The sequence below is a fragment of the Haplochromis burtoni genome, unplaced genomic scaffold, assembly GCF_018398535.1.
Source record: "Haplochromis burtoni strain Fernald_Lab_line unplaced genomic scaffold, NCSU_Asbu1 Contig_172, whole genome shotgun sequence".
Taxonomy (NCBI): domain Eukaryota; kingdom Metazoa; phylum Chordata; class Actinopteri; order Cichliformes; family Cichlidae; genus Haplochromis; species Haplochromis burtoni.
Genome location: NW_024582533.1, coordinates 1193006 through 1204662, shown reverse-complemented (window position 1 = coordinate 1204662; position 11657 = coordinate 1193006). Strand labels below are relative to the sequence as shown.

At 40.9% G+C, this 11657-nt stretch overlaps 1 protein-coding gene across 3 annotated transcripts in view; it reads left to right on the top strand.

The window, feature by feature from the left end:
• The window catches only part of slc6a9 (solute carrier family 6 member 9), an 89076-nt gene that overhangs the window by 68789 nt on the left and 8630 nt on the right, over positions 1–11657 (top strand). For all 3 annotated transcript variants that reach the window (XM_005933630.3, XM_042225447.1, XM_042225449.1), the window contains 7 exons: positions 4784–4915; positions 5071–5344; positions 6899–7031; positions 7144–7278; positions 7393–7496; positions 8727–8964; positions 11397–11531. In XM_005933630.3, the coding sequence (XP_005933692.1) occupies positions 4784–4915; positions 5071–5344; positions 6899–7031; positions 7144–7278; positions 7393–7496; positions 8727–8964; positions 11397–11531 (1151 nt within the window). The remainder of the gene's footprint in view (positions 1–4783; positions 4916–5070; positions 5345–6898; positions 7032–7143; positions 7279–7392; positions 7497–8726; positions 8965–11396; positions 11532–11657) is intronic.

Sequence of the window (11657 nt, the reverse complement as noted above, 5' to 3'; positions counted from 1 at the left end):
CCTGCGGGAGGATGGGCCCATGTCTCCTCTTCGGGCTGTGCCCGGCCGGGCCCCATGGACTAAGGCCCGGCCACCAGACGCTCGCCCTCGGGCACCCTCCCCGGGCCTGGCTCCAGGGCGGGGCCCCGGTAACCCTATCCCGGGCAGGGTAAACTGTTCCCTCGATTTTCTCTTCATGGGGGTCTTCTGAATCGCTCTTTGTCTGGTCCCTCACCCAGGACCAATTTGACATGGGAGACCCTACCAGGGGGCAAAAGCCCCCAGACAACATAGCCCCTGGGATCCCTGGGACACACAAACCCCTCCACCACGATAAGGTAGCGATTCAGACCCCCCTTCCTTTAACTTCCTAGGACCTGGCGTCCACATACTGTATGTGGACATCACACTTTGGGTTGTCTAGACCAACATACTAAATTTTGCTCTACAAGGGCCTGCTATCCACTTATGAGGCCGTTATACTGCCACTGTCCTATCAAAATTTAAAGCGAATGTCCTTATATGTGGATCTCATTTTTCTCAGAAACAAAAATCAGAAAAATCACGTAATTCCTTTTTTTTTTTTTTTATATTCAACAGGTCCCAATCAGCCCAAATAGCAAACAGAAATTAAAAATACATGCCATGAAAGAGTTCGGGTCTCAGGAGGTTAAACCTATTTTCTTCTAATTGGCTGCAAAGCCTTCTGTTCTGACTCACGGAAACTACTTTTACATCGTTGTTCGAAGCGTTCTTTAAGTGTTGTTTAAAATGACAATCCAACGCTGTAATCGGATATACAGTTCCAAGAAAAAGTGTTTGAGTTCCAATTTGTTTTGCAAATTAGCCACTCTTACATGTTTCAGATGATCAAACGCTTTTAAATATTAGACAGAGTAAATCCGGGTAAATACAAAATCCTTTTTTGGATTGATGATTTTATTTATTAAGGGGAAAAAAAACTTTCCAAACCTGTCTGGTACTGTGTGAAAATGTAATTACCCCCCAAACCTAAGAACTAGTGTTTGTGCGTTGGTGATGACTGGGAATGAGTCTTTCACGTCACCGTGGAGAAATTTTGTCCCAGGGTTTTTGAGCATGATTGACCTGTTTAAGGTCATGACAAAGCATCTGTATTGAATTTAAGTCCGCACTTTCACTTGGCCACTCCATGTCATTTTGGGTTTTTTAGCCAACTCAAAACCCACTTGTACAAAATAGCTTATCCCACATACCTTTCCACTCTCCTATTTTATTTGTTTATGTATTATGCTTTTATGATTCTGTAAACTTCTTGCTTTTATGTTGCTTTTATTCTACTGTGTACAGCGACCTTGAGTGTTTTGAAAGGCGCTTTCAAATAAAATGTATTATTAAATGTATTATTATTCAGAGGTGGTTCAGTTTACTGTCCTGCTGCATAACCCAAGTGTGCAGGAGCTCCAGGGAACAAACTGATGGCCGGATATTCCTCTTCAGGATTTTCAGTAGAGAGCAAAATGCATTGTTCCATCAGTTATGGCAAGTTATCCAAGTCCTGAAGCAGCAAAGTAGCTTCAGACCATCACACTACCACTGAGTGGTACAATAATCAGGTTGGCTCAGACTTTTGAGTAGACTCACTAAACACTCAGTTTCAGTTTTGTGTTTTGTTTTTTCTACTTTTGGCTCCGAGTGATTTCATATAGAGGGGATATAATAATATTGTCTATTATTGTCAGCATACAGCTCTAACTGTAAGCACACAAGGCCCATCCAGCTGCTGTACAAACCTTCTGTTTATGAGGGGCATCCAATCAGAAGACAGTTGGCTTTGACAGAGTTAAAGCAGCTTGTTCCAGACATTGGACGAAATAGGCCCGGCAGTAGATGATTCACATTTAAATCGGGATTCATACTAAGCTACTCTAGCAAAATCCATGAATATAAATATAAAGCTGAAAACAAATATGACTGTTGGTATGATGTTCTTTATATGAAATGGTGGGTTAGTTTTCAACTTTTGTCTCGTCAGTCCACAGAATATTTTCTCACAAGTCTTGGGGAACAGTAAAAAAAATTTTTTAGCTAATCTGTGGGTAGTTTTCTCTTGGGACATCTCCCATGGATGCCATTTTTGCTGAGACTTTTTTATTTTTGAGTCATGAACACTGGCCTTACCTGAGGCAAGTGAGGCCTGCAGTTTTATAGATGTTGGTCTGGGTTCTTTTGTGACCTCCTGGAGGAGTCATCTGTGTACTTTCACCGTAATTTTGGTAGGGCTGCCACTACTGGGAAGGTCCACCACAAAGTTTTCTCCATTTGTGGATATTGGCTCTCACTGTGGCTCCCTGAAGTACCACATCTTTAGAAATGTCTTTGTAACCCTTTCCAGACTGAAAGATGTCAATGACTATATTTCTTAGCTTTCGGATGATGTGTTGCTTTTTGATATCTTTTACCTTGCTTCATTTTGTCAGACAGGTTCTGTTTAAGTGATTTTTTTGATTCAGCAGGTCTGGCAGTTATCAGGCTTTGGTTTGGCTCGTGAAATTGAACTTAACTTTCCAAACAAATGTGATTAATCACAGTTAATTCATGATTAACAAGGGGGGGAAGGTAATTACTTTTTCACATAGGGCCAGGTAGTTTGGATAGTTTTGTCCCTCTTAATAAATGAAATCAAAATTTAAAAGCTGCATTTTATTTTATATATCATATATGCACAAAAAAGGAGAAATCTGGAAGGGGGGAAATACTTTTCCACGGCACTGAATACGTGCCAGTAAAAAGGAAAAGAATAATAGGTCTTTAACAGTTAAACTGGGGTTAGAATCTAAAAAAAAAAAGGAAATTTAGCAGATATGATTACTTATTTGTGCTAACATTATTAGCAAGATCTTTTATTGTGTGTATTTGTTTGAGATATAAAGTCAGATCATTGTGCAGGCCGGATGTTTCAAACATATTTCATAGACCTATACTCGGTGCAGCTGTCTTTTTTCCACAATAGCTCACACATTACGTGCTCAACATCAATGCAAAACATCTTTTTAGGCATAAAGGTTTGCAGTTATTGTTTGTTGGGCTGTGATTGCTGTCAAAATATGTCTGAGCACATAGAACAGATCCAGGTGCTGCTGCTGTTATGCTGCTTTCATAATAAAGCTACCGTATTCAGTGCGTAAGAACATCGTGACAGCAAAATAAGCTCTTTTGTCAGTATTTTGCTCCCTACTCTGATGCATCCTAAAAGCTGTGGATTAAACATTAAACAGCCTAAATTGTGTTTTAAATACCTTGCATCTTCCTTTGAAAACATGCGCAAGAATTGTACCAACGTGTAGTGAAAAGCAGCAGTGTTGGTCCAGTTCTCCTCACTCAGTGCTTGATTTCCTTGGCATGACCCCAGCTGCAGATAATAAGCCTACAGTGCAAATATTTGGATTTGTGTCATGCATGCAGGAGCCTTGAGTTCCTGCGCAAGGACTTTGTATATGGAGGCCATGCATTAGCTCAACACACAGCTGCAGATACTGCAGCAGTGACCGTTCACTTTATCAGCAGTGAAAAGGTTTGGACAGTATCAGCTGGTTGCACCAACATAGTTCACATGTGGAGTATCTTATGAAAGCATACTAGCGCGTGCACACACGCACAGATTGTCCCTCTAGTTGACCGTCTGGTTTTTGGTCCAGTCTGAACCACCAGAGAGTTGCTGCACTGCTGAACAGACATTTAGTGACCTCTCTGCTCACTCTAGGGAGGTTATATAACAGATGAAATTCATTTGCTTTTTAAAAAAAAAAAAAATTAATTGCAGGTTAAGTCTGTATGGCATGGGTCCAATTCATGTAAGACTTGATTTGGTTAAGTTTTAAATTGCACCTCATTGCTTACACGTAAGTATTTTAAACCGTATAATAGCACAGCCTGTTTTTAATGACAACATATGGTCCATTGTACCTCTCTGGCTTGTAGCTGGAGAGCCTACCTATGTAGAATACTTATAGACTACGTCTGCCAGCTTATATAATGTGCCTGATTTCTTTTGTCTGCTGGTGTCTGTGGACTTGGCATCTCTGCAGTAATTATGCTCATCTGGCTCCATGGTAGTTATTATCTTTGTCAGGTAACAGAATAGGAGGCAGCTGACTTTTGTTTGCCTCGTAGGTTTGGATATTTTTGTCACGACTAACACAAAAAGTGTTCTCACAACAACACAGTAATTTGTACAGACCATGCATCTAGCTGTTTAAGAGTTTGCTGGCAACAAAACACTGAATAGGGCACCATTTATATCAGAGGGGACGAGTTATGCTTGTCTTCATTTTCTCTCATATATCTTAATAACGTTGGATGCTCATATTAAATAAGGCCAAGTTTACAATAATCAGGTCAGCTCAGACTTTTGAGTAGACTCACTAAACACTCAGTTTGAGTTTTGGTTTTTGTTTTTTCTACTTTTGGCTCAGAGTGATTTCATATAGAGGGGATATAATAATATTGTCTATTATTGTCAGCATACAGCTCTAACTGTAAGCACACAAGGCCCATCCAGCTGCTGTAATCAGAAGACAGTTGGCTTTGACAGAGTTAAAACAGCTTGTTCCAGACATTGGACGAAATAAGGCCACCAATGCCCAGCAGTAGATGATTCACATTTAAACTGGGATTCATACTAAGCTACTCTGGCAAAATCCATGAATATAAATATAAAGCTGAAAACAAATATGACATGTCCCTTTAAATCAATGTGTTCGTGTATCCTTCCCAGTCTTTCTGGACCAGAGAAATTGACTTCCTTGTTAATTTTCTCCTCCAGGTGCCTTCATGCTGCCATACTTCATCATGCTTGTGTTCTGTGGCATTCCACTCTTCTTCCTCGAGCTCTCCTTTGGTCAGTTTGCCAGCTTGGGCTGTTTGGGGGTTTGGAAGATCAGCCCCATGTTTAAAGGTAAGTATATGCGTGTGTATGTCTTTGTGTGAATATTGAGTTTATTGTTCATATGAAAATTTAATTAGGCAGCAGTAGTTACATCCACTTCACATTTTAGTTTCTAATGTTCTCTACCTGGTTATCTTTTTCTGTCCATCCTGTCCTACCTTTAGGCGTGGGCTACGGCATGATGGTGGTGTCCACCTACATTGGGATATACTACAATGTGGTCATTTGCATTGCCTTCTACTACTTTTTCTTGTCCATGACAAACCTGCTTCCATGGACTTACTGCAACAACCCGTGGAACACGCCAGACTGCAGCGGTGTCGTTAGCAGTTACCAGTTGAACGCTAGCCTGGCAAATGCTACCAGTAGCTTGGTAGCTGGGGTGTCTGAGGTAGTGAACCGGACCAAGAGGACCAGCCCAAGCGAGGAGTACTGGAAGTAAGAACAGGAAGTATATGATGCACTTAGGCTGACACTAAAAATACAGTTAAACCAAAAGTTTTTCTCTGCGAAGTAGTACTATATATAAAATAAATCAGGAATGCTTGCTCATGCAATGATTGAGTTTTGTAATGCACTTTGTTTTGCCGAGTTATACCAGTAACCTCTTAGAACCTGGTTGTGTAGGCCTATCATTCTTAACAGAGGTCGATCAGATAAGTTTGACTCAAAGAGGCCTCATGTTTGCAGAAAGTATTCAAATATTTGGACTAGATCTGACTGGACTAGCAGAAGTTTCTGTACAGTGTTGGGTCTGCATCATCTCAGCTGACATGCAGGGTGTTTACCATACCCCTGCGCACTCTGTTGTGCAGCACAGTCACAAAAATCTGCATAAAGTAGGAGATCTTTAAGATCCAGGTACATCTACTGTTGTGCAGGCTTTGCTATGTTATGAAAAAGTGAGAGTGGTGTATATGCATCAATTATCAGGGATGTGACAATGCTAGAAATTTGGTGGTTTGCATTGTAGAGTGTGCATAAACCATGAGGTTAGTAGCTGGCTTCTGGAAATTGCATTTTGTCTCAACTTTAGCATTTTGACTCTTACTATGTTAGAGGCCGTACCGTACTATATATAATATATATTATACTGGCAGATGCTGCTTGTGTAAGAACAACTATCAGTCACAGTAGCCATCGGTACCCAAAAAGATGAATTAAAAAAATAAACTCAAACAGCATACAGTTATGATGGGGAAAGGCTGGAAATGTGCTTTTAATCCTATGGTGACTGACTTGACACTCCAGGAACTACAGATTTTGGCACTTCCGCGTTGGCTTCAGTTTTTGCCCTCAGTTTGTTGCACAGGGAGCAAAAGTGTAAGAAAAATATCACGATTTTAATTACTAAAGTTGAGGTAGACTTGTCCTGCACCTGCCGCTGCCATTCCACATATTGTTATTGTACAGGATCTCTAGTGCTTGCAGAAATCTCCAAAAACATTGGTACTTTCAGTAGCATTTCACTGTCAACTTCTTTAGAATGTTATCATCATTTTTGTGCCAGTGTAGCAGTTCCTGTGGCATTCGCATCACTTAACATCCATAATTAGTAGCATTAATATAGGCCATCAAAGTGGAAGTCAGAGTGTTGTCATTATCTGCTGTCACTTATTCAAATGTGTTGCAGAAGGAGCAACCCTGTAACTGCACTCCCTGATGCTTTTCTTGGCATTTTAATGACAGAGGGTACATATGATTATGTAATGTGGGACTGCTCAGCTTGTCGGTACAGACTACCTGTTCATTACTAATTACAATACCACATATAATACCATTTCAGATTGATGGATCTGTTTGATCACAAGATACAAGGTTTTTGTGGCTCTGCTTAAAGTTTTCTATTATCTATGTGCTGAAGACTGTTGATAGAGTGCAAAGCTGGGCTTTTTTCCTCTTTCAGAGTTTTCTTCTCTTGCACAACAGACGTGTAAATGTAAAGTATTTAAAGCACCTGAAACCTTCTCTGTCTGTGTGTCTGTCTATCAGACATTATGTGTTGAACATCTCTGATGATATTGGGAACTTTGGAGAGGTCCGTCTCCCTATCCTGGGATGCCTGGCTGTATCCTGGACTGTTGTCTTCCTCTGTCTCATCAGGGGCGTTAAATCCTCTGGAAAGGTGAGCCTAGAGAGCACACACACATGCACACACACACCCTGGCTTGATGGCATTTTAAGGCGCTTGTGTATAGGATGATTTTATCAGCTTGTGTGATCATCTGTGTGTTCAGGTGGTGTACTTCACAGCCACATTCCCTTATGTTGTTCTGACTATCCTCTTCATCCGTGGCATCACCCTGGATGGAGCCATCAACGGCATCAAGTACTACCTGACTCCACAGTGGCAGAAAGTCCTTGATGCAAAGGTATGCACTTCCATTAGCATGTAGATAAATGAGATGCGCTGGATGTAGAAATGTTTCTGAACTGGGTTTTTTTCCCCCCATCTTTGTACTGCCTCTGACGGTTTGTTTGTGTAGGTGTGGGGAGATGCCGCCTCACAGATCTTCTACTCCTTGGGTTGTGCCTGGGGTGGTCTCATTACCATGGCTTCATATAACAAGTTCCACAACAACTGTTTCAGGTTGGTAAAGATGATGAGTAAACTCATTATAAGCTATGCTTTAAATAAAAAAGAATACACATTCAGGGCCAGGCGATGATGAGTTACTAAGGAAGAAATTCTGAGGAAAAGACTTTGCTTTGTCTAATGGGAGTAAAATCCAACTGCCAGCACCTTAAAAGCACACCTATAAAAACATTACCACGATATAGGTTTGGTTTTGTCATTGTGGTGAGTGCTGTGCTGAGTATAACTCGCTCTGGGGAAAAAAGCCTGACTTTATTTGAGTTTATGCATCAGATGACCTAATGAGTCAGAGCAAGAGCTAAGGAGCAATTATGAGCAGTGGGGTAAAATAGTCATTCGCAAAAAGAGAAGGTGAGGTAAGTGGGCACAGAGATAAACGCTCTTTTGGACTTGTGTTAGGAGGCTGGTTGCCATGTGCTTGAACACCAGGGGAGCATGCAAGAAGCCAAAGAGAAGGTGAAGATGGAGGAAAAAGGACAGAGAAGGAGATAAGGAGGGAAAACGATGTCATTTACTCTCCTGAGCTTGTCCACACATACTGCTGGAGTGAGGGTGTCGGGGGAGGGGGCTAAGGAGAGAAGCTAAAGATATAATGTGTTCCTCTGCCAGAAGCTTGAAGTTGTGCTATCAGTGCACACAGCTGCACGGCAACTTAATCAGCTTGTGTTCTGCAGCTCCATCCCTGGTGGAGATGCTTTTTGCACTCCTGTAACACCACCAGTTGGTGCGCATGCAGAAGTGCAGATAGAGTGGGACCGAACAGAATCCGTATGCGTGGGGAAACGGACTGGCATCAAAGTGATCAAAGACATCCTCTGCGGTAACCTTAACAGGAAATGTGAGAAAGGAAAGCAGTGTGGAAACACAGTATTCCCTTGTTTAGATCTGAACACGGTCAAAGTCCGAGTCTGTGTCGGAGGAAGAGAAGATGAAAAGGTGTTTCCCGGGCAACAGTCAGATGTCAAAAAAAGAGCAGAAAAACAGCACTAGTGTATTAGTGTAAACAGAGTAAATGAACTTAGGAACACTATCCTGACTCATACATCGGGCCTATTAAGACTAATGAAGCAATCTTCTATATTAATTCACAGTTTTATTAAACACTGATATTTCAGCAGACAGATCGAGATCAGCTGATCCCATTTGTTTTTCTTTAACCATTTAAAATGTGTTTGGTATGTATTCATATAATTGGCTTTGTTCTTTGTTCCTTTCAACATACAGAGACAGCATCATCATCAGTATAACCAACTGTGCCACCAGCGTTTATGCTGGCTTTGTCATTTTCTCCATCCTGGGCTTCATGGCACACCACCTCAACGTCCCCGTGTCAGAGGTGGCTGACCACGGTCCGGGGCTGGCCTTTGTGGCCTACCCAGAAGCCCTCACTCTGCTTCCAATCTCGCCGCTGTGGTCGCTGCTTTTCTTCTTCATGCTCATCCTTCTGGGACTGGGAACTCAGGTGAGAGCAAGAAACTGCAGCGTCACGTACCGCTCAAAGATTTCATTATGAACTGTGTGAAATCATATAATTAATTTCTTAATTAAGCTTAGTAATCAGTATAAGTAATTAATATGCATTGACCTTGTGGATATAATTAATTAAACATTACACTAAATGTGTATGGAGACAGACGTATAGATAGGTGACTGTAAATGTGCAGTCATTAGTATAGATTGTTTTTCATGTTTTCAGCTGGAGCGGTCTACCAAATTCCAGTTTACCTTCAAACAACAAAACAACGTGCAAATGCTGTCTTTAATCCATATTTGTTGCATGCTGAGTGAACCTCCATGCTGATACTCTAAATAGACCAAATAAACTCACTGGAATGAGAACTGACTGGAATTGTTTGCGTGGGGAAATCAGGATTAGATCTGATCTGGATCTGCTGATGTATAATGCTAAAAAGCTTACAAGTCATTTACAGTCAACAGTTAGTCTGCCTGTGTGCCACGTTTTTCATTGCTGACTCAGGGAGACTATAGGTGCTGTTTGTAGGTATAACTTAGATGCTATATTTTTGAAGTGATTGTGGACCCGTAGCTACAAAATTATATTCCTGTTAAAATGAGATGGTGAACATTATGTCCCACTAAATAATAGTGTTTGAATTTAATAGACGTAACCTCTCATAACCCTGATTGCAAGTTTGGACTTACTAAACTGCTAAATATTTAAAATAAAGGAGTGGCATGCTCTGTGGTCTTCTGCTGCTCACCATTTGCATCTTACTTCATTATATATTTAGGTGAAACTGGGAAATTTGTATCTGGAATGATGTATTTGATGCCAGCAAAACAAAACTATCGAGTGGAAAGAAGCTGAAATGGAGTGATTCAGAAGTAAAGATGGGCGTTCACCCTCCTTAACATTTCTCAATGTAAAGTTAATCAGTGACCGTGGCATCAGTGCTATTAATGCTAAAGGATATATTCAAGTTTGGAGCAACATTTGGGGACATCTGTGGCAGGGATGGGCTTGTTTATTTCATCAAGATAACATGCACAGCACATATTACAGTGCAGCTCTGAACTGTTAAGCTGCTGAAATCTTATATTAAGCAATACACTCAACAGCCACTTTGTTAGGTGCACCAACTGCTCATTAACGCAATTGTTTAATCTGCTAATCACACGGCAGCATTTAGGCACGAGCACATGGTCGAGACATCTTGCTGACATTCAAACCAAGCATTCGAATAGAAAAGAAAGGCCATTTAAATGACTTTAAATGTGGCATAGCTGTTAGCCAGATAGGCTGGTTTGAGGATTTCAGAAACTGGAGATCTGCTAGGATTTTCCAGCACAAGCATCTCTGCAAAGGATGGTCCATAAAAAAGAAAATATCCAGTAAACAGCAGCTTTCTGGGCAAAAATCCCTTGTTTGATGTCAGAGGAGATTGGGCAGATTCAAGCTGATGGACAGGCAACAGTAACTAAAATAACTACTCATAACAATCATGGTATGCAGAAGAGCATCTCTAAATGGCCAACACATTGAAGCAGATGAGCTCCAGCAGATTGGCCAACACAGAACTGGAAAAATAGTCTGAGTCTCATTCAGTCGGTAGTGTCACAATTTGGTATAAACAAGATGAAGGCACCAGCATCCTGCCAGTGTTTCAGGCTGCTGGTGGTGCAGTGATGGTATGGGGGATATCTTCTACGCACACTGAGCATTGTTTAAATGCAACAGCCTACAGTAGTATCATTGCTAACAATGTCCACCCTTTATAGCCACAGTGGTCCATCAATGTGGCTATAGTCAGCTTACAGTTAGTTTCTTAAACATGAAATTGAGTCCACTTCACCTCCACTGAGTATTTCCTTGTTGAATCTGTGCCATGAAAAATTTAGTTGGTTGTGAAGGGAAAAGGGGGTCAAACCTGATACTTACCAGATTAAAGGTCTGCCTAATAATGTGGCCACTGAGTGTAGAACAGGAAAACATTTGGCTGTAGAAATTGCTTGTGTGTACTTGACTTTTTCAGAATCAGGGTTGTAGTACTATTCTAACCTTTTAGCCAGCATGAATAAAAGGTGTTTTATTCTCAGACATTTATTTGACTTTCTGCGTATTTTTGGTAAAATATAGACATTATGCTTCAGAGGTGGATTTTTACTTCCATATATTGAATATTTACAGATCAAATTCACAGTACAGTGGATATATATGTGGCTGGTCTTAAGGAATGCTGTAATAAACCAATTGTATTTCATTAAAAAATACATTTAAATAGACAGGACAATGAAATTGAGGAATTTTTATTCTCACAATTACTCAACAATGGATTATCCCTTTGGTCAAGATTCCTTTTGGTCTGTCGTCATGTAAGCAGAAGTTTGATCAAGAATTCATCTCCTGTCAAATTCTTTTCCATGTTCATGTAGTTCTGTCTGCTGGAGACCTTAGTGACGGCCATCGTCGATGAAATTGGTACAGACTGGATCATCAAGAACAAGACCGTAGTCACGCTGTCAGTGGCCATAGCTGGTTTTCTACTGGGAGTGCCGCTAACGACACAGGTACAAACATATGGAGAGCACATCCTTAAACACAATCACTCTCTCACTGGACTGATGTTTTTTACTCATTCTGCGTGTGTGTGTGTGTGTGTGTGTGTGTGTGTGTGTGTGTGTGTGTGTGTGTGT